Source organism: Gymnodraco acuticeps, unplaced genomic scaffold (assembly GCF_902827175.1).
Source record: "Gymnodraco acuticeps unplaced genomic scaffold, fGymAcu1.1, whole genome shotgun sequence".
NCBI classification, from domain to species: domain Eukaryota; kingdom Metazoa; phylum Chordata; class Actinopteri; order Perciformes; family Bathydraconidae; genus Gymnodraco; species Gymnodraco acuticeps.
Window position 1 is genome coordinate 863,158 of NW_022989750.1, and position 24,064 is coordinate 887,221.

The 24,064-nt window shown below is 41.6% G+C and overlaps 1 protein-coding gene across 3 annotated transcripts in view; it reads right to left on the minus strand.

The window, feature by feature from the left end:
- The window catches only part of dennd1b (DENN/MADD domain containing 1B), a 104,209-nt gene that overhangs the window by 26,790 nt on the left and 53,355 nt on the right, over positions 1-24,064 (minus strand). For all 3 annotated transcript variants that reach the window (XM_034206287.1, XM_034206226.1, XM_034206362.1), the window contains 6 exons: positions 22,993-23,046; positions 22,389-22,499; positions 14,818-14,918; positions 12,309-12,354; positions 10,705-10,806; positions 1,733-1,858 (listed from right to left, as the gene is read on the minus strand). In XM_034206287.1, the coding sequence (XP_034062178.1) occupies positions 1,733-1,858; positions 10,705-10,806; positions 12,309-12,354; positions 14,818-14,918; positions 22,389-22,499; positions 22,993-23,046 (540 nt within the window). The remainder of the gene's footprint in view (positions 1-1,732; positions 1,859-10,704; positions 10,807-12,308; positions 12,355-14,817; positions 14,919-22,388; positions 22,500-22,992; positions 23,047-24,064) is intronic.

A 24,064-nucleotide genomic window follows, 5' to 3' on the forward strand; every position in this document is an offset into this window, starting at 1 on the left:
CGTGGTGGGACGATATGAACTGGTTACATGCCCACTTGAGTTCAACTTTGGCTAATTCTGCCACTGAACAGTAACGAGCGCACACCATCGGATTATGCGCACCCACACACCTGACTTGGCTTCATCAACGGTGGTGAAAACTCATTTGAACTGCTATTTCAGGTTCTTTTTGCCAGACACGTGTGCTTCTCCGAGGTGGTGAGAAGCACCTGGGGACGCATCAACGTGAGCTGAAATTGATGACCTAAGAAATGCTGTTCTAATCAGCTGATTGCTTCTCAACTCATTATCATTTTCCAGTATTGTTTCATTTACATCTCAGCAAGACTCCAACAAAACATCCACACCCCTCCTTCTGTCGGGGCATATGGGCCTGTGAACCACAGCGCTCGGAACAATCACTAGCAGAGTGATATTCAACAAGTATCAGAGCGCAGCGAGTATCATCAGTATCTCCATGAAAGCAGATGTGCAGTTTGTGCATGTATGATAACTCCATGGCCTTTATTCAGATCCTGTCTACAACAAAAAAAACAGTGTGAGCGTGAGTGAACTGAGAAATGACTGCATGTTGTGCTCACACATACACAATCACACACATACACTGAGTCTCAGTGCTTGTGTCAGAGGGGAGGCAGTTTGTTCGTATACTGTCTGTATACAGAGAAAAGAGACAGCATCAATAATGTAGCATCTTGACTCCGGGAGTCCACAAAGTCCAATTAATCTCAAAGCCAAAGGAACAAAGGCTTTGCTATTTGACAAACAGGACATGCTGTAGTTTGCTCTGCTCTGACTCAGACTTGATAAGCAGAAAAGATCTAGAAAAAAAATGTAAGAGGGGCTTAGTAAAACACCAACGGTAGCTAAAAGGGATGTTCAAAGGAACGTCCTGACTCTTTTCAGCTCCTTTGACATTTCACTGTCTCCGACAGGCCCACCTTCGCTCTATCTCCAGCTGAAAACACACCTTTTACCTTCAGTCAAATTGCCCCAGTCTAACCAGAACCCAGTCAAATTGTAATCTCTCATCAAAACTGGTTGCTACTGAAGGGCTAATATATTATATTCATGACTGATAATCTTTCTGCTTGTGAGAAAAAAATACAATCTTTATACCTAATATTGAATAAATTCAATGTTTTTACATGTTACCCAACCAGAGCATGATCAGTTTAGAAAAATCGTAGTTACCACCGCCAAGGAGGTTGTGTTTTTGGCTTGCTTTGTTTGTTTGACAACAGGATTAGGGCAACATACAGTAACTGGCCCAATATAAGGAAACTTGGTGTTGGAGTGGAGAATTGGCCAAAGGAGAAACCATTACAATTGGATCACTCAAGGATCATGTGAATGCTGCCTTGGTATTGGCAGCGTACTGCACTCTCTGAGTGCTATTTAACATTTATGTTTGTTTGCTCTGCAGTTTGGAGATTTTAAATGTTCAGTTTAGCCAAAGAACAAAACGAAAACATTATTTCTCACTTACATTCAGATGTTTTCTGGTGCCATCTATCCCTATAAAAATGTGTTCTGTAAATATCTCAAGATAGGGGTTAACTGATCCCTTTAAACCAGATAACTCAATGTATGTGTCATACTTTGGGTTTGATGGTAACAAAGCATATAGTATACAAATTGAAATTATTTTTTGGAAATGATGGCTCCAATATGGCACAGCGATTTGATAAGACAAGGTGACTGGTAGTGATCAAAGACATTGGATCCTTACAGGCTTATATCTGAGGGCGTCTCGGTAGGATCCAAACAGAGCGGCCTGCGCTCTCAGGAAGGATCTCGCCACACCACTTCCTGTTGCTGTCGACTGCTTCTTCAGCTTGCTCTTCAGAGAGGACACCTGGTGGAAAACATAAAGAGAGAAAGAGAGAGACAGAAAGTGAGGGAAAGGGAAAGATAAGTGGGAAGAGGAAAAGGGAGAGATGGAGGGGTAAAAGTTAAATTATCACCTCTGAAATTGGTGGAGGAAACAGCTAGCCCATTCTGGGTGTGAAGTATCACATTTGCAGGTCATCTCAAAAAAGGAAAGGGAAAAAAGAGGAAAAGCTTCAGCCTTTCCTGCTAGCTTCTCTGTTGTGCTGCTGGGAGCACCTGCTGCTTTGCTAATTGAGCAGAGGACGGGGGGGCGGGGGCGTGAGGGAGGGGACAGAAGATAGGAAATGGAAACTCGTATTTTGCCTTTCCACTTCTTCCTCCATTTCCTATTCTTCTCCTCTTTCTTATCAGTCCTCCCCTCCTCTGTTGGCTCTCCCAAACTCCCTCTAGAAAGGGACACTTGACATAAAATGTCTTTAATTATTTCCCCACTCTCTTGGCTCTGTCTCCAGGACTCCAGGCGAGAGTGGAGGAGTAGCAGGCCCGAGCTTGTTTTAGGATGACAAAAGATTCACCCCGGCCAGCGGGCCCTGGGGAGTCTGGGAAGGAAGTTGTCAAGAGGCTCTCCTCACCTGCTCAGCAGTAGTCTGACTGTGTGGTGGCAGAGCGAGGAGGAGGAGGAGGAGGAGGAGAGCGAGGGACTGCTGCGCTCTGTGTGGGCTGTGCCAACTTAGCACAAAAGCACAACAGTTGATTGGGTTGCACTGTAATGACGAACTGGCTTGGATCACAATGTTAAAGAAATACAATTTCATAAAGTTTAACCATCAACTTTAATTAGTTTCATTGTAGATCCTCACTGAAAACCTTTGGAGGGTTTTATCTAACATTTCTAGACTGTGTATCATCATATAATAAGCAAAGCCTTGTACATTTGATGCTTAAACTCTCTATATGGAACTCAGAAGAGTGAAATCTACAGATTTGAGCCTGTGGCTGGTGAGGATTGTGTGTCCTGCTCATAGGCACTACAGTGGACAGGGCAGAGTTGTTCTAAGGTCTAACTTCCCTCTGCATTCTTAGAACGTTGGCGAGAAGTCTGACACATGAAGCACTGATGAAAGTGTGTGTGAAATAACAAGGAACAATGTGAATGAACCTTTTTGGTTAGCAGTCTGCCTATTCGATTGAACACTGCACTGCATATTTCACCGGTCCATTCAATCACCTCTTTATAGAGTGCTACTTTTTGTGGTGTGTGTGCTCTGGACATTCTGTGCTCAGAGTCTGTCTCAGATATTTGTGGACTAATTGTCAAGCCTTTTCCGCCCCTGTAAGACTGCACATTACATTTACAACTCCATCTTTACAGTACATCAATATCATGCATTTTTAATGCTGCCAATGGTTGTACTGTAACAGTATTTGTGGGCACGAAGAGATGTAACAAAGGATGAAAGCAGTAGAACATTTGAAGTTGTGTCTACCATTGTATAACCCCAGTTCTTCTGTAATGGAAAACTATTTTGATCAGGTCTACTTCAATCAGAGGTGGCCATACAGTATATATCATGCTGTGTAGCCACAGCGTTAGAGGGATATCGTGGTCTGGCATCTGCAATTAGCCTATCTGGAAAACTTCAGGGAGGAGAAATAAAGTGTGAGAGCAGCTCATACAGAGGACAGGCATAAAGAAACAGAGGCTGAGGGAAAGCGAGACAGAGAGAGTGGCAGTCTTAAACTGGGACAAAGACAAAACGAACAGCGTGGATTCCTCTCCCCTGGGCTTTCTCACTCTCCACAACGTCCCCGCGCTGCCATTGCAAATGCTCATAGGCATCAAACACCAAGTTTATCACGGTTAAATTAACAAATGCCATCTCCATATTCACTCATTGTGCTAAATGCTTTTATGTTTATGTAAAGCCTTTTCTGGAATTAATATTTCATGTTTATGTGCGTTTTCACTGATTTTTTTCTCATCCTCACAAATCATTAAACTGTCTTTTTTTTTGAGGAGGGGGGAATCAAAGCGAACACAATGTCAGTCTAAGTGGGGGAGGCATACCCCAAAGACTGTCAGAGAAGACGGGATAGCGGAGTTTACTGTGCACACAGAGTTCTGTACAGCAGCTTTGAACGGGTGAGAACACTTTTTTAATGAGGTTGGGACACAATCACTTGTGTTATTTTACCCAGAGAAAAACGGGTGATAAAGCAATAATTTCAAAGTTGCACTTTTATTCACGAGTGAGATTAGCCATGGTGCAAAATACTCTTTTTTTAGTCAAATGATTATTAAATGATCACATATAACAAATATAGTATAAGTGCATGACAAATACCAGAATATGTTTTTTGCTGACAGTAAAAGGAAGCACAGTCCGTGGTGTGCTCTTTCACATATCGGAGACAAAAAATAAATGTGTGTTTAGTAATTGGATATTGAATATGGCGCCTACGCCACAATCATCAGGTATGCCTCCGCGGTAATGGTTCTGTCAAACTAATTAACTTTTACAGTTTGAGTGAAGCTAACGAGATGCGTACAGGCATCAGAGGAAGGCCAGGCTCTACAGGTGATAACCCTATTTGGCAGTGACATTTTTTAGTGTAAAGTCACAGTGGCGGTGATGAGATCAAAGGCAGAGAGTCCCCCATTGGGTCCAATTAGAACTATAGCATTGTACAGGGAAGGGGTGGCAGGGGGGGAGGGGAGGGGAGCGGGTGGTTGGAGGGGGGAGGGAGGGAGAAAAAACTGTTGAGTTATGATATTCATAATCTATGCAGAGAGGCCTTTCCAGTACAGGTCTTCTCCCCATAGCTGTGATCTTTTCAATTTACATCAAGGGAAGATGGTCGGGGATGAAAGTGGGGCATCCGAGGCGCACAGCCCACAGAGGGCAGACATGGGGCCTCATTAAGGCCCAGCCCAGCCAGCCCCAAACAGGGTTTGAAGTGCGTCACATAAAGAGCAGGGGGTCAAAGGTCAGACAAAGAACAGATCTCCATTTAACTCTCCAGCTGGAGATGGTAATTAGCAGGTGCAATGATGATCCCTGTCTGGCTGTAAGGGATGATACCACCGTAGGTGACACCAGGCATCTGTGTGGATGTGGGTGTGAGTCCACGTATGTGTACACATGGATGCACGCGGTTCACCTACAGCAGTATTAAGGTTTACAGTCAGACAAGGACCATTGGAACACAAACATCCTGCCGGGGACCCTAACTCCTATCCTACTCTCTATGTTAATACACAAAGTATGCAGGTACTGTATATTTTTTTAATTTACACCCACACAATATATAAATAATAAAATAACGTTAATGTTAACACCTCTCATTTTCTTTGAACAAGAACAGCATTATTCTATTCTCAACCTTATGAAATAATTATATTTGTATCACTTTATGCATGAGAACTAAAAAATGCCAAAACAAAATGCTCATATAATGGTAGATGGACTGCATTTATACAGCGTTTTTCTAGCCACTCAAAACTCTATAATCAGTCAGACCACACAACATATTAAACCTGGTCATTGCTGTTAATTAGCTATTGGGCATATAAATATTGTTTTCTAAATAACTTCTAGTTAAAAAAGAAAAGAAAAAACATGACAAAAGGTAAGAGTCTTACTGTCAAAATCATATTTACTGTTGAGTACATTCTAAAAAGGCAAGTGAAAGTTATTCACAAATCACTGAATATATATTTAGATTTTCCTCTAAATGTTCACAAGAGCATACAAAAATCCTCCTGAATAACGACCCTGACACTTGTCTGTTGTTAAAAAAGAAAGTTGGGTTTTCTCCTCACAAAAAAATGTTTTGTTTAAGATTCTGTCCAGGGAAAGAAAGCCATGGGGACGCAATTAAAGAACTACAAAGAAAAAAAATAGTTATGAAAATCTCCCACTTTCTTTTGATGTGCTGCAGTCTGAACTGTACACACACACACATACACAGAAAACACACACACACACACAAATCTGAACAAAGACACAGGGAGAACCGGCATACCCACTCACACATGCATGTGCATATTGTGAATGTTAGTTGCAATCTATGAAATAATTACTAACATTTCAAATAAATTATTTGTATTTCATGATTTTTTTACATTTTTAATTACCTCTTTCTGACATATGGTAAATTGCAATATTAAAGGAATACAATTTGAGTTAATTGGGGTAGATTTAACTACAATCATTCTTAACTTAACACATCAAATCATTAACTTCTAGTCTTTGGTAAGATAACAAATATTCTGAACATTAAATTATTAAAGTTTAAACAGATAAACACAAAGACGGAGAAAGATTAATCAGACCAGCTATTAGAGCAGCTAGTGAGATATATAATTTTAAGTAATTCAGTATTTTGATCTGCTGCATGCAATACAATACATTAGTCAAGCGAATTGAAAAAGAGTGAGAAAGCAAGGGGGAGAAAACTGATTTGTGTGTGTGTGTGTGTGTGTGTGTGTGTGTGTGTGTGTATGTGTGTGTTTTAATAGGGCTATCTCATTGCCATTAGACTCTCCCCGGTGTGGGGTTACTTTGTCGAGTTGACCTCTCATAGCAGCTGAGCGGCTGAGTTTTGCATACATAATTAACTACAGCTAAATGTCATCTCTCACTTCAATAACTAACGCAGTGGGTGATGCTGCTCTCTCTTTTTGACTCCTAATCCGGAGTGAACCGCCGGCAGAACGAGTATGTGAAAATGAAGTGCAGCTTTTAAACTCCACATGAGTAAATGAGGGGCTGTAACACTGCAGAGAGAGGGTGTGAGCACAGTTCAGCATCATTTAAAACAATCGTAACCTATAAAATAATGTTTCAAATTAGCAGATACGGAGATTTGAAGTTAGTGAAGCACAGCCTTAATAAACAACGAGAAAATCAAATACTTTGGAGCTGGTAATTATCTGTTGTAGTCAGTGAGGCTGTTTTTAGTAAAGTACAGTATGTAACCGAGGTGGAGCGACCACATCCCCACACTGAGCTAACATCTAGTTAGAACAGCATGTGAGGGGCTTTTCTGTAGGTGGCTCCGGCTTATTGGATCGTCACAGGTTGAAATCAAACACTCTTGGCTGTATCTAAACTAAGAATGGAAGAATCTGGTGGACATACAAAAAAAAAAATCTGTGAGTAGCAAAAGTTTACTCTTGAGCTAAATCTGAATGTCATTGATGAATGATCCTGGCCGTCAATGTGTGTGTGTGTGTGTGTGTGTGTGTGTGTGTGTGTGTGTGTGTGTGTGTGTGTGTGTGTGTGTGTGTGTGTGTGTGTGTGTGTGTGTGTGTGTGTGTGTGTGTGTGTTCGCCTGCTGTCGGCTGTACTCTGTTGTAGATGATGATGTAGATGTTGTTTTCTGGGAGCATTGGAAACTGAACACCAAATTAAAGCCGCGATGTTTGATTAAGTGTGCCAGGTGATCTCAGGAGAGGCGCGCAGACACAACCTCAACCCCCTCATTCATTTGTAAACCTCCAAATGCAGGCTTGAAATACAGGAAGTAGGAGTGTACGCTGTAAATTCCCCCCTTGATTGGGAATACAAATGATCAAATGTATGAAGGCTAGGAATGTATGGGTACACGGTGTCAGCAAAGTAGCGAGAGTCAGAGAGGAGGAGAATAGAAGGAATTAGGCTGTGAAGTGAGAGAGAGCATCTGAAAATAAAGATGTAAGCTGCATTGTAGCACCTCACCTTGAATATGTGGCACAGAAAGAATAATAAATGAAAAAATTCTTCCGTCATTGGTTTGAGATCAATTGCCGGGATCAAAAAAAAATCTGATTCAGTCACACACTGTTTGTTTTCAGAATTAACAGACTCCTAATTCGCTATTCTTGGATACTTTTAATGACTAGCGCAGTAAACATCCCACCAACCAAAGGCAATTATAACTTTATCAGCCCGATCTCTGCGCGGAAGAGGAACTGTGGATCTCAGAAAGAGACACAAAAATACCTTGATCTTCAAGGGAAAAAAAAGTTTATTATTGAATATTTCTTTCAGTGTGCTTGTCAACACATTGATTTTACTGACACGAGCACAGTCTCGCTGAGATTAATATGATTTATTTATGTGTAAAAACTATTGAAACTTTAAGTTCAACTTAGACAAATCTTCAAATGTGCAAAATCCTGCTAAAAATACAATATGTAACAATAGTAAACATATATATATTTCCATAGTAATATCCGAATGTTTATTTGTCAAAACAAAAAAAGCAACAAAAAAGTTCCTTGATATGTATCATTTGTCAAACAAATATTAAAAAAAGAAAACACACAAGTTGAAGCAAGGAGGTTTTAGATTGACTTTAAATAAATACTACTACAATTAATGCTGAATGTTTCCAATTGAAAAAAAAGTCAAACACAATTTTCGAATAGATTGTTGCATCCCTTACCAATTACTCTGTTATTCAGATTTTCCCTTTTTCTGCTAAACGGAACCACTACTGGCATGGTAGCATAAGTAATAGTCGATAAATCTGAAATATTATGTGTGAAGTTGCGGGAAAAGACCATTAAGGGGCGGGCACAAGTGGAGCCGGTGTAGGGGTCTTGTCTGAAAGGGGGCGGCTAATTCAGGACAACTGTGAACTCTGAACCTGCTAAAAGCACGGCCACTGGTCAGCCGAGCGCTTTAATAGAGTCCACATGTGCTCACAGCCTGCATTGCTATAATTAGACAGATCTCTAAAGGTTTGCTTAAATCAACATCAGAGTGCTTTGTTTTCACTCTTAGTTAGACTTAAAAGACGCACAAAGACTGCCTGTGGCCTTCACCTTTTAATCCATTTCATGCTTTATATATTCATACGAAGTGATGCTGGGCTTTTAAAGCCAGAATAATCATTACTTTATAGGTCTCAGGGCTTCAGTTTCACACTGAATAAAGCCTGAGTGTTAAGTAGCCAGTGTTACACTGAGAATTAGGGAGAAATGAAGAGTGTTTAAATAGCTCAGACACGACGCACGGCAGCTCAGCCCAGGCAGAGAAGGCTCAGCATTAATCAAAATGTCAGGGCTCTGTTTGACAAACTGCACAATGCCTCAAACATCTTCTTGTCTGTAAACACAAACATCAAATGCCATGTGGCGTGTCCTCATCACTAACAAGCAAACTAACAAGAGACCTGGAATTCCACTCAATTAGTACCTGCTCGCTTCCCTATTAATCTACTAGCCCCGGTGAAAAGATGAGAAGAGACAGAAAAAAAAAAAGTGAAACGAATAAAAACAACAACAATTTGTTGCAATAAATATATTAATGCCAGTGAGGTTTCCGTTTCAGGTGGTGTAATTTGACATGATATGCGGGCTATGTTCTGTCATTAGTAAGGAAAAATGGTGAGTAGGGGATCAAAGCAAAAAGGCTCTGAGCCTGCCACTTAATTTATCACACGGCAAAGACAAAGGCTTTTCTCTCTGCTTCTGTCGTTTTTCAAAAGCCCTGGCTCCTTTTTATGACAAACTCAGTTTGCAATTTAATTTAGGGCTCAAGTCCCTCGGTGCAGAAAAGCAAGCAGGCAGGAAGTGAAAAGGAGGTACTGCAGCCAGACAGGCACATGCAGAAGACAAACAAGCAGGAGAAGCTAACAGCGGGTGTGAAACGTCCAGGCTGGCGGCAAGAACTGTGAGAGAGACAAGAAGGCAGACAGGTGTCATGAAACTCCAGCAGCCAGGCAGTAAGGCAGGCTGGTAAACAGGCTAAAAAAGTAGGCAGAAAATTGTTTCAAATGTCGGGAAAGATCGCATTCTAGCAGGTCATAAGGAGGCATCAATGCACACTAGCAGCCATAGTATGCTGAGCAGTGCTAAGGCAGGAGAACCAGAAGCGTGGGAGTGTGACAAGGTCTGGAGTCTGTTGGGCAGTGGATTGAATTATATATTGCGTGTAGGCCAGGAGTCGGTAGGCGGCGGAACCTGAGAATATTCTGTTAGCAGTGTGGGTAATAGTGCGCCGCAGCCTCAGCAGGGCCTCAGTGACTCACAGAGGAGCTTTCATACATACACCCAGAAAAACAGCTAAACAAACAGATCCCACTTCCACAAAGACGGGGAAGACAAGAACGTGGTGTGTGTGTGTATAAATGTGCGAGTGACCCCGGCGCTGTGGCGATGCTTCCTGTATCACTGACCGGCGTCAGTGCTCCATTAATTAAAGAGACGATGCACTGGCAGGTGGCTTCACTGCCCACACTGGTAATTGGCCCCCTTCTTCCCACTCTCTCCCCCTAGAAAATCACCCATCTCTGCCTTTTCTTTCTTTTCTCTGTCTCGTTCCCTCCTCCTATCTCTCGCTCTCAGAAACGTGCCAGTGGGCAGGCAGAAATGCAAGACTTTGTGAAATAATGATTAGAATGGATGGAGATGAAGGGAAGGGAGTTGCACATTTCCCCACAAGCCTCTGATGGTCGGGGAATGCTGTTCGCCTTCAAGCGTCATACGACGCGACGGGAGTTTACTTTAGACAGCCACAATCTGAGGAGCCTGTGCCGCAGTCATTAATGATGTGGGGAGGGGACAGAGCTGTACTTTGACAAGTTTCTGCATGTGTATGTATGTGTTTGTCTGTGTAGGTTTTTCTGTGTGTGTGCATGTGTGTGTGTGTGTGTGTGTGTGTGTGTGTGTGTGTGTGTGTGTGTGTGTGTGTGTGTGTGTGTCTGCATGTGCGTGTGAGCGTGAGTATGAGAGTATATTGGAGGGAAAGAGGATTTGTAATTATGAAACTTGATATGAATGAGGGAAAAGGAACCTTCTGTTTGTCATGTGTAATGCTGACTGTTGAAAAGCTGCTAAAAGGTGTGTGTGGTCGTGTGTGTGTGTGTGTGTTTTCTCACCACGTCACTGGGCAGGTTGTGCAGGTCATCAAAAGGACTCTCCAGGGTGTTGGTGTCTACATTCAGAATGACCACATCCTCCAGTGATCGGCTGCGTACTTTCTAAAGGAGGAAATGTCCGGTGTTATCAGCAACAGTGCTCACGCTGCCAGTCATTTAAACTCTTCACAATCCTAAAAATATGTAAGAAATCTTCAACTAATTTATTATTATATTTATTTAAATATTATATTATTACATTTCCAATTTTGCATGCAAAAGTTGTTTTAATATTAACAATTTAAAATCTGCTGTACAAAATTGAATATAATAAATATCTGTAAAAGGCTGCATTTGATTGTTGCCAGATTTGGGGAATCATGGATGTTTTGTATGTTTTAAATAACAAAATCCTAAGAATATAGTTTGGTAAATGATCAAATCATGTAATTAAGTTAACATTTGAAAGGTGGGGCCCAGGTGTGTGTCCTAGCAGATAAAGCCATTTCTGCACTGAAGCCCTAGAATAGAAGAAAGCACAGCGGTCACATTTAAAACCACACTGTCATCACACTCCTTTACGATTAGCAATGAAAAACGGCGTGTAAGAAAAAGAATGTTAGGACATCTTTACTGTAACACACACGCACTGGAAAAATGAAGAATGGCACTGAGAGGAAACATTTGGATTGCGCAAACATTTTCCACAGCACCAGAACCTCATGCATCAACAACAACACAGTGATGCTGTGTGCATCCTGATGGCGACAAATTCAACTATTATTTCAGTGTGGAACAGGATGCAGGCAGGTGTGGGGGGGAGGCAGCATAGTGTGTGAATTTCTAGTTTGTCACTTTTGTGACAGCATGTGCAGCGGAGGCTCACATGCTGATCTGGACTAATTATGTAGTGGTGGAAAGGGGGTCTGTCACGGATGCAGAGTGTGATAAATACTGCCTCTGCCGCAACTGTCAGACAGATATCACACACACACATATTTGCATTAAAACATATGCATTTGCACAATTACACACACACACACACACACACACACACACACACACACACACACACACACACACACACACACTTACATACTTACACAAGTGCAAAGCGCGTGCTTTTAACAAGCATTCACACACAACAGCAGTGCTGGTGACGGCTTGCCCCCAACCAACACTCAGGGTTTAACAATGAAGTAGAAAAAGCTCTTTGTTCGCAGAGGCTTTCTCAGCCTTTCTCCCTCTGTCTTTTGTACTTTTAGTTAAGAATACACAGAAGCAAGACAGAGAGATAAAGATGAAAAAACATTTTTTTTTAAATTATATTTTAGACCAAAATTAAGAGCACAATTCACCAAAAGAGATGCAGCATTACCTGACCATTTATACAAAGAGGAAACACTAGGATTTTATATTTTATAATTCATATAGTGTCCTTAAATATAGTTTGGTTATTCCTTTTAAAGAAGATCATCATATATATATTCATATAATACATTTCATATAGTGTTCACATACATATGTCAATTTGCAGCAGCATACATCATTATGCACATAGAATATAATGATGTAGATTTATTTACATGCACATAATATGCATACCCACAAATTGACTAACGTACCTCCAGCAGACTGAGATGAACTCCCACAAAGTATGGCATGGGGGCACTGTGAATGGAGAGAGGAAAACAAAACAATATCAATATCAGATTGTTACAGACAGTATATCAATATTTGTGGAGGCTTTACTAGCACAGTACATTTCACACAACCATCTGAAAAAGTTAAAAGATAACAGTTAAAGATATATTTTTGATAATATAGAAAATTAATTAACTGACTAAGCCGATATTTGATTAATCTTAAATGATTTATCAAGCAAAATAAGTATAAATCACATCCTATTCAGAGTAAGGATATGTTGCCTTTAGCGGTGTTCTTATATAATTAAAAAAGAGCCATGTTCTCAGCAAACCTCCCCTTAAACAAATGAAGCTTGATTAAAAGAAGATATACTTATTCTGTATTCACTCTGAAGGTATGACCTGCCAGTAATAAAACACTGGATTGTATTTTTTTTTTTTTTATTCAATTATTTAACTTCTTTATATTTTAACTTCTGATAATCAAATATAAAATCATAAAAGCTAAGAACATATGCTCATATTATTTTAAAGGTTCTTAACTGCTAAAATGGTTGTTAAAAAAACTACTGTCATGCAACAGATGTGCACTGGATGCACTGAAACTAACAAACTCTGCATGAGAAAACATAATTCTAACATAGGCAGCAAAACGGATTTTCATATGTTGTTCCCTAAATCAATCTTTTAAAGGTGGGGTAGGTCATTTCGGAGAAATCAGCTCGAGTGCGCTAGAATTTGAAAATACGCAACCGGAGAAAATCTGCCACTTCCTTACAGAGCCCCTCCTCCAACACACACGAATGCGCACATGACCAATGAGGGCACGAGATAAATTTGTGCACAGATGGAAGGCTGACAGGCAGGTAGGCCATCCAGTTATTTTAGCCGGGCCGGCTCAGATGATTGGTCGTGCTTTTTACAGTGCTACGGCTTCCACAGATGACATTTTTGTATGTATTTTTTGTCAAAGCACTTAAGATATTCATTGCTATCGGGATGGTAAGAGCATTCCATGGAATATAACAAAAAGTGTATCTCGAGCCGGTTTCTCAAACTTACCTACCCCACCTTTAAATGAATGACAAAGCCACCAAACATTTTTTAATCCAAAATAATTTCCACAAAGAATAGAAACATTTAGATGAATCTGAGTGTGTAGCAGGGTAAGCAAAAATGTTCTGGTCTTACTGGACTGTTTTCACTTTTTAAATGTTTTCAGGACTTTCATTTGAGTATTTCATTTTTGTAGCCTTTGACCTATGGCCTAACCTTTTGAAATGAATTCAATAAGGTTTTGTAAAGTCTGTCTCGGCTTTAAGTAAGCATTAATTTACCAGAAATAGAAAAATAAAACAGCAAAGTTACAACTTCTCTTATTAATAACACTATTTGGTATTTTAACAATACCAATAATAGATGCTTTTGCAGGACTTTTAACGGGTTTTCCTCTAAAAAATAAGGGAAACCGTTAAAGGGTAGGAGGGTAAAATGTTTTTTCTAATTTCCTGGGAGAAATGTGCATGCATGGTTATTACCATGTAACTCTTGGCTTATAAGATATTTATCTTCATGTTTAAGTTAGTTAAAGGAAAAGCTGAATAATACAGTATGTTTCCCTTCTACTATGAAAAAAAAAATCTTAACCAGTCAAATAATTGTATCCATTTCTATGACGAGGTTAAGAGAGGAGCCAATAATCGGATAGCTTTGGGTCGGTGTATTCCTGGGCAGAGGAATACGGGCTTCTAATCAACTTAAAGTAAATGCAAAGCAAACAGCAGGAGCTTTGAACTTCAGCTGCTGTCTCCTCTGTTTCATGAATATGCGGACTTTCACCAACATTTACACAAATACATGTACACACACGTGTAATATAAGCATGTAATATAATGTAGTTATCTAATCGGTGCTTGGAGGACACCCCTGTGATTGAGTTAGATAATGATGAGTCTTTACAGAGTGTTGAAAATCACATTTTACTGTCAGTGATGAATAGCTGAATGCGCTACCGGCACTGATTCAACTAAAAACAGACGCTTTTACATAAGCTGACTTCCCTACTCTGATTTTTCTCTTTATATGTACATATCTAACGTTGATATGAACACACATAGATTTGTAGATGAGCCGTTACCTCAGCTCTTTATTCAGTTTCAATCAAGTCCATTCAGATATGTTGGATTGGAGATGGATGGGTGGTAATGAACCCCTGAGAGGGCTAAGATGATGAGAGCATGGTGCTTTCACTGGCATGAAATATGGAGCAAGGTGTTCCAGGTCGTTCATTATGTCGAGGGGCCACACAGGAGAAGGCAGCCCCCCCGAGAGGAATCATATGAAGAACTTGGAGACCGAGAGAATTTGAGGAGATGTGTTTCTACACAAAATAATAGAAAGAATAAGAAAAAGAGTGTGGGTGTAAACACTTATTATGATGAGCATGAAGGTGGGTGTGTGTGTGTGTTTCAGAGGTGGTCAGCCTTACCAGCAGTAGTCCAGAAGATGCGGGGGCAGAACAGGGATGAAGATGTGCTGCCAGTACATAGGAAAGAGCAGAGCAGCTGCACCGTGGACACATGCAGTTAACTACAGAGAGGGAGAGAAGCCAGAGGAGAAACTTTACAAAGCAACACAACAAAAATAAAAAAAAGGAAATACACTTCTATGCTTTATGACTACGGGTAGTTTAACATTTTAACAGAAGGTTTGTGATTTCAGTCTCAAGGGTTGCAACAAGGAAAAAACTGCAACAAGTCAAAATAACTTTGAGTCACATATACTGACATTTCGAAAACGTATCTAAAATGTTACCCTGCTAAAAACTATAAGAGATTAGCAAAGACTATTCCTCGCAAACAATATCCTGTTAATATCCTGTTTTTATGATAAAGATTGTTGCTTTGGTGATGTTTTGTGTTGATGCGTCAATGTGCAATTTGTTTGATTTCATTGAGCATGCTTTTAATCTTGCTTAAAAACAAAAGCCCTCAGAAAATACACCGACATGTCTAGTGCTGTTGTGATGAACACACAACCTGCAAGCTATTGTTGAACAAGAGAAGAACGAATGAAAGCTGGAGATCAACCCGTTGATGGAAGCCTTATCTTAAACTCGTGACAGCAACACAGAATAAGAGAGACAACGTGATGTGAAGGTAAAAGTGTTGAAAAAAGTGACATGAAGAATGGCAACACGTGCTTTACACACGGAGAACATGAAACCAATGTTTCCTGCATATGGATTCATTTGTTGTGGGTCAGCACTCCAATAATATTGCACTTGGCATTTAGACATTTAAAAACATATATATTCAATGGCCAAACATTAGAGGAAATGCATGCTCAGTGTTCATAATTAACTGCTTTTCAATTCATTTTCAAAGTGAGAATCGTGCTGTGACCTGCCCAAACAGACCAAAGTGAGACAAAAACAGTTCTGACACTCCCCATACAAATCTAAATTACCCCAGCTACTTAGAGTAGGAAATTAAAAAGAAAATAATATGTTTTAACAAATAATGAGAAGCAATCACATGAATATGGCATCCATTTTCAAAGGAGCTCTCTACATTGTCAAACCAACATTACACATAAAATTAAAGTCATTGTCTCCCATTGTCTTAAATCCGGCACCCCCTCTTGACATCCCATCTCATGAAAAGCCAGCTATAGTAATGACCTGCAACACACACACTGAGACACACAGACACGGCAGGGGAAAGAGGCGTTAGCTCATCCCCCAGATTAAAATAACATGATTAAATATGGAAAGAGAACAGAGGTCTGAGGGGCTCCTGCGGGACTTCATTAGGGCAAATTGCCAAAGAATGAAACATGAGTTCGCCAAGAGAGACTGCGGGCTAGGCCAATACCGCCGGGACCCCGGAGCAGCAGCCAGCGTTATACTGCTGCAGCTTCACAGTCAATGTGTGAAGCGGACACACACTATCACACACACACTACCAAGCTCACTGACACACACAATGTCACAATTGACCGGACAAAAGCGGGTGAGCTTAGCGACTGAAAGCTACCCCAGCCAGAGGAGGAGAAAGAGTGCCCCACCCTCTAAATCCATCCCAACATCAAGACCGGACATCTCCAAAGCTTCAAACTAAAAGTGTGTGTGTCCATGTGTGTCTCTGCATGTTTGTTTTAACTGTATTCATTTTTCACATAGGCTAGAAAAAGCAATGATTTTTTTTTTTATTGTTCCTGCTCAATAACTCATACACCCAGTCCCACAATAGTTAGGACTTAATCAACATTTAATTGGTGTCTTGCTCTGTGTATCTGCATATGCATATTTCGCTGCCGCCGCCTTCAAATAAAACACAACAATGCCACGCTCCTGTCAGGATGAATTCCCTGGCAAACAGTTTGTTTTTTTGCTAATTCTGAAAATAAATCAATGCTATGAATATTAATGTCTAAAAGTGAGGCACTTGGTGGAAGAGCTACTATCAAAACCATCACACCCCTTCTCCCCTTTTCCAAAGCGAGGACAGTGAGGGGCCATTAAATTGTGATGAAGAGAGGTCAGCTATCCGGCTGTGGATATACATACACACATACGTACATGAGCCACACGCACGCACACACTTAGCGGTGCACCAACAGGCGAGTGTATTCCTCCTCTGGGAGTGCGAGACAAGCCCCAGCCATTCGCTGGTACCAGGAGGTAATGGCACAGAACACCTCGCTAACCAACTCCAATTATCTCCACCAGGCCTCAAGGTGAGCCCCCCAACTGGCATGATTTACTCTCAGGTTGAAAGGGAAAACAGGAGTCTCTCTCTCTGCTTCTCTTCTTCCCAGGCTGAGTTTCCTGGCTTGGGGGAGTTGGCCGAGAGGGGTTACTGAAACTAAGATAATGATTTATAAAGCAAATCTAGATTTCTGTATTCCCTTTTATATGCTATCTCCAAAGCAATGGAGGTGGCAGTGTGCCTGAGATAAGAACATTTGGAGAGAACTCCAGAGGAATACTTCACATATTTGCTTCTCTAATTCAGCTTAATACAAATCCCTTCGTCCTTGTTAAGGTTTTAGAACGAACGAGGAAAAAAAGTAAAAGGAAGATAAATTGGAAAAAAGAGAAATCGCACCTTTTTTCCCCCTTCATTTAGAGGGGGGTCTTCACATGAGAGTGGGTCATGAGAGGCTAAGGCTGATAAAATATTTGCCAGGCTGATAAATAATAGATGAGTGGAGCCAAATGGCTTACACGCTCCACAAAAGACCTGGGTGCTTAATATTCCATTCAATGGAGAATCACAGATACAGTCCCCAAGAACAAATACAGGATTAGGTGCTGGGTCCAGTCCTCAGGGACCAGGGCTCTGCCCGGTAATGAGGGGCTGCCTGCCTCTTACACTGTGTGTGTGTATGTGTGTGTGTGTGTGTGTGTGTGTGTGTGTGTGTGTGTGTGTGTGTGTGTGTGTGTGTTCCCCCTTCCTCTGAGAAAAGCTAACCGATTATACAGCGACAGCCTGCTTCAAAAAGCAGTCAAGGTCTTTGGTTCTGCCCTGAGAGCTTTTTAGCGCACTGCGGCCGAGACAGAGAGTGTCCACACTAACACTGGTTTCCCAAGATCCATTCCACGCGACTAAAGAAAGGAGAGACAGCGAGAGAGAGACCTAAAGAGATGGAGAAGAGGAGGTGGAAGTAAGAGAAGAAAAGAGAGTTGTGAAAAATAAACACAATAAGCATTGACGTTTTTAAGTACTTAGCAATGCACCTAAGATAAGTGGTCACGCACACTTTGTGTTATTAATGGGGTGTGAGACAATTGCCTTGTCCCCTTTCAAACTACATAATAGTTTAAAGTAAGTACTACTAAATGTTTTACTTTATGATACGGTATTTGCAGATGGTTTACATAATTCAATGAACACAATCCTTTTATTCTATCAAGAACAGTATCAATGATATCAATCAAGCAGCAACGTTGTAATGTCTCAAATAAGCATTAAAATGTTTATAAAGAAATTAATAGTTGTGTTTTCTTTCTGCTGTGTTCACAAAACTGTTTTACAACCATTTAAAATGGGTTTTAACACTTTCCAGCTGTAAGCAGCCCCCATTTCTATTGTGCATTGCATTGTAGGACAATATTGTCCATTACGATCACACTGTAAAATCAAACGTATGTACGCTTACTGAATGAACTGTGTGACTTTTGTCCAGTGACGCCACCATAAACTTCACAGTATAATCTAGTATGTAATAAGGATTCAGCCAGTTATTCTTTTTCTGCACGAAATAAACCAAGAAGCTCAATTATGACATATATTCACAAAAACAAAAATGTTAGTCACATATGGATCCCAAACTCTTCTGACGGCTCTCCTTATTCATGCATCATCATATTAAGATAAGCTCGTCCCTCGAGCTGCTTGAAGAGAGAGCTACACAACTCTTCAACAGTGATGTGTCCTTAAAGACGCACCATAGAACTCAGATCTTCGAAACACTGCAACTCAGAGCTCTGCGGCCTCCTTCAGTGAGCAGTGTGTTTCCACTCGCACCATTCCTCTTTACCGGAACAACTGGGCACGTTGAAGTGAAACACTGACAGAACACACAGAAACTGCTGCCGATACACTTCTTTCGCATTCTATTCATATTCAACGGCAGTGTAATGGAGATTTTAAGGGATTGAGCACACAACAACACACATGACCTCTGCTTGCATACTCTTAGATGAGGGAACCAATTGCACATTTTAAGTTACAGCAAGAGCGGGGTGTGAGACAAATAGCTGCTGCAGGAAATGTAATTCAATTTGACAGGAGTAATGGTATCAACAGAGTTGCTCTTGACCTCTTCACACCAGCCTCAAACACTCATTTTCCCTCCACTAGCCTTTCCTTCCAACTCTGTCCCTACACACTTTCCAAATCCAATCCTCTCTTCTCCTTGCTCAGCCTAATTTCCATCCAAGTTCTTCATTTCTTATTCGGTTTTTCCTCCTCTCATCCTGCTGTCCTTCTGTCCGTTGCAACCTCTCCTTCATTCCTTCCTGTTGGTTTATCCTCTCCCCTCCCCTGCACAGAGTAAGTCACCAATTACCCGCGCTCTGCTTCTCCCTCTGTTGACAAACGCTGGTGTCAGGTAGGTGTGCCACAAACAAGTAGGTGGCACAGGGAGAGAGAGAGAGGGCACACAGGATGACACAGGTAACAGCTAACGCCAGGCCTCCCACACAGGAAGACACAAGACATAAGGTACAAACACCTGTGAGCTCAGAAGACACACAAACAGATGCATGCAAAAGAGACACAAACACCCACAAAGTGCACATATGCACATACTTGTTCACAACGGCACAAGTCAGACACATGGCACGGGGCTGAGATGAGTCTATTGAGGGGAACATGTCCCGATGTTCTGCAGATTCCCAAAAACACACAGACGCATTAAGACACCCGGGAAGAGGGATGTGAATTCAGAGAGAAAGAGAGGTGTAGCCAGGCTGAGTGAGAGACAGATGGACAGAAAATAGTGTGTCAGCTAGGAAGAATAACTAAAGATGGAGAGAAAGTAAGGAAGCAGAGAGGAGTCAGGGAAGGAGAGGAGGAGAAGAACAGAGGAAAAGGCAGGAAACAGAGAGACAGCTGGCACTCTAGGGCATGGTGGATGGATAGTTCCTTGTTAGCATAGGCCTGACAGGCTGATGAGAGGGCTGCTGTCAGCCGGGCCGGGCTCTCTGAGTTTGGGCGATATACAGGGCAGAGGATGGGCTCGAGAGCTGGGGGGCCTCGGCAGATGAAAGACACGGAGGGTGGTGGGCCGATGGTGGTGGGGGTCCTCCCAACTGACTAGTTAGAGGAAGGGCCGCTGCAGCCCTATTATACGGCCCTATGACAAGGCTGCACGCTCGGCTGGCTCCCGCCCCTACGCCACCGCCGACCAGCCTTTAAAACAGTGGTACCATTCACCTCCGGCCACGAAACAGCAATAAGTCAACTGACGCATTGTTGTAAGATCATGATTTATTCCTTTGCTGTTGGCTGCTTGTGAGATGCGCCGCCATGTACCGGCAGACTGACACGCTGGGTTCACCGGGGGCTTTAACACAGGCAGCACCTAGAGCAGGCAGAATAAATGCAGGATATCTGTGTGTGTGCGTGTCTTTCTCTCTCTTTCCACTGTCTATTCCGTTTCTCTTTGCTCGGCTGAGAGGCTGGACAGGCGGAGGTGGTGAAAAGCAGCTGGATGGTACTAACGATGTTACTAACAATACCTTCTCACATAAATCCTCTATCTGTGCAAAGCAACTATAGAAATATTACCTGCTCACCCAGTGACTGCTGACACTGACTTCAACACACACGTTGACAAACTCTGATGTTAAATATACATTTTGCAGCATTTAAGGTATTTGATCACAGGATAGTGGTGTGGCATGCAGCTAAGCATGTATACACACAGAGAGATGTCTTACAGAATTGTAGCAGCCATTTCCACTTGAACTTGGAGGTCATTCGACCCAACAGCAAAAAATAACGCATCACAGGAGCAGTAATAACATCAGGCCTGCTAGTAATCCCAGTGGAGATGTGAAAATACCTTTGTACTACAGTGCCTGACATATATTGCTACAAAACCAAAACACTGCTCCCTGAGGAAGATGGATGGATAGACAGATGAGTGGATGAAGGCTTGTCGAGGATGAAAGTGTTACAGAGGTAAAGGTCTGACGTGGAAGCTCTTAAAAAATCCTGTCGACATAAATTTGTTAAAAAAACAAGTCAAGATTAGTCTCGGAGCAGCAGAAAACTGTAAATCACAGACAAATATCACCTCCACCCCCTTTTCCTGCTAAAAAGAAAAAAAACCTTCACCCTTGAGTCTGATAATTTACATGGTGTAACCCTGGTGTCACAGCGCAGTGTGCAGCCCGACTCACTGCTGGTCCGAGGTGCTGAGGGGAGACAGGTGATATTCTCTGAGGGCTGGGTAATTTTTACAGCTCTTTCTGATTATAGCTCCTATGGGAGACCATGGGAACCGTTCCCTCCAGCACCCATCACCACCCACAGGCCCCTCCGGCTGTTCAGTGTTCTGCAGCCTCGTAGATACGAGGCAGGACGGGCTACACCGCCGATACAGATCGCACTTGGGTGACATCACTTCCCTCTCCCATCTCATCTGTCATAAACATTTGGCTCTGCCTCGTCAGACACATAGATAACGGGGGGAGGTTGGAATGAGGAACATAGGGCGGGAAAGAGGGAGAAAGACATAGAGAGATTTCCTCCCACGTACAGACAGAAGGGACTTTAAATTATGTTATAGAGCTCAGGCGTGTAATAAGGGATAATTTAAGGCTTTTCGGACATTAATATGTTGCAGTTATAAAACAAAAAGTCAAATATAATCCAGCTTTAGTGAGGATTTCACAGCTTGTCAGAGCGCGATAGTGCGGCTGTCTGACTGCAGGATGTCTGGGCAAAGAGGCGGGTGGGGGGGCAGACATATCAGCCTAACTTTCTCTGTACAAGTAGCTTAGCCATGTCAGATAAATATCCTCATCGCACTAATTAGGGTGTGATATCCTGCTGGATTATTGATGAAGAGATTCATGTTCAATCTAGAATTCAGTCCTTACATTTGAGATATATACGTTTTCAAGAGGGCAAATTGGTATCTGGATTTGATTTGAAGCACAAAATAGCAACTGTGACTCTCTATGACTGTGAATGGTAAACATGCTATTATAATATGATGTGATTTCTGATAAGAATATATACTATTACTTGTATTTGTATCTACCGTGTTTCACTGAGCTATGGAATGTTATTTTTGTACATAATATTGATGTTTTGTTATTGTATTGTTCATTATACTGTGCAATAAGTTCAAGAATCTAGAAGAATGAAACTTAAAAGGACTGAAAACACAACAAAAGTTCACCTCAATTGAGTAAAATGTTCAAGGAACTCCTGTGCCTGCAGTACATGAACTATTTTCTAAAATACTTTCCCCTTGTGCCTGTCAGGGCAGGGCTGAGCTGCAGCTGAGAGAAGGACCTGGAAGGAATGGACTCACAGTGCTAAGCTTGCTTGAGGTAATGATGATGCGCCGTTCATGCAGCATACTGGCGTAGAGCTGGAGCATGTTGTTGACGTCCACAGCCACAAAGTACTCTGTCAGGTTCCTCTGGAGATAGACAGGAACAGAAGGACATTCAGGTACATCACAAACTGTCCTTGCTTACAGTAAAGTGTCAATGCTGCAGATGGTGAGTGCCAGAGTAAAGACAGACAGGCAGTAAAGGGACTTCTGTTCATTGTGTTTTGCAGTAAAACACAAATTGATAAATATACAGATTCAAACCATTTCATATAATCATGTTTGGGAAATAGCTTTAATCTCTGCTTGAATTGTTCATAAAACTGTTTTAAGGTGGCCCTCGTCATAAAGACTTTGATGCAAGAGCTACAATTTGAATACCAATTTAAAAAAAAGAGAGAACTTTGGCATTAAAAGTGCAAGCACCACAGGAGACGAAACTGAACAAGAGGATGATGCAAACATTTCAACAGGTGACAAATGTTTCTGATCAAGAATAATTAGAGACAGAAATGTTTCCAGAATAAAGGGACCCTCTATTCATCTCCTAGTGTCTCTTTTATTTTCCATGAATACTTACGCTCTCAGGGATAGTTGGCAGTCCATTGATATCCGGGGCGATAAAGTAGGAGTGCTGCGAAAACACAAACATGCAGGAGAAAGAAGAGGGAAGGTCACATGTGAAGCATACCACTCACACAGAAGAGAATAAGGGGAAGGGGGGAGGGAAGGCCATTCACTTTGTTCTATGATTTATGGCTTATCTTCAGCTCTGTCTATATGAATTGCTGAGCTGGTGTCTGAACTGTTGCAATGCTTTTATCAGGCCTACAGACCAGAGAAAGCTCAATAGCAGCTCAGCTCCCCATAGACGCAGACTGGGGTGATGTCTCCGGTGGAAAACTGAGTCTTTATTTAAGCATTAAAAAGGCTAGCGGAGCACACAGTATACATACACAGGTGCGCATGTGCATCCATACACACACAGGTTGTTTAGAGGATCACAGGGCTGCCTGTCTCACTTTGGGAGAGCAGGGCAGGTTCAGTGTTTAGATCAAAGGGGCCTGAGAGAGGTGGTGTTTGGAGACAGGTAGACAAAGCACCAACTGAAACACACTATTGTGTTTCTCTCACACACTCTCCGGTGTCCTCCTTAGTACACCTGCGTTTCTCCAGGCCTTCACTAGACCATCTGTTGCAGGTTTTTGCTTAAAACCAATTCAGTGTCTACAGTAAATATACACATACATTATGTTTAGTATTCTACGACTCAAGTGTTTCACTTCAACGTGAATATTATTTACTTGTTATGCAAATCAGCAAATACATGTTCTCAGGCATCTGAAGTAATTGAGTATTTCTTTGATTTGTGGCCCTTGTGTCAGGAAGAATGGCATCAAACACCTGAGAGTTGCAAAACGGAATTGCATTTGTGACCCAAGTCTGATTAGTATACAATATGCACTTTATATTTAGAGATAAAATAATAAATAGATATATAGGAAGAAACACCTGCTAAATGAATTCCATAAACAAAGGTCAACTTGAGAGTAGTACATCAGAAAACAAACAAGATTATTGAGAGTTTGCAAACATAATTGGAGTCATGCAACAATCAGCAACCCCACCGAAGGTCTCACCACAAAGATGCT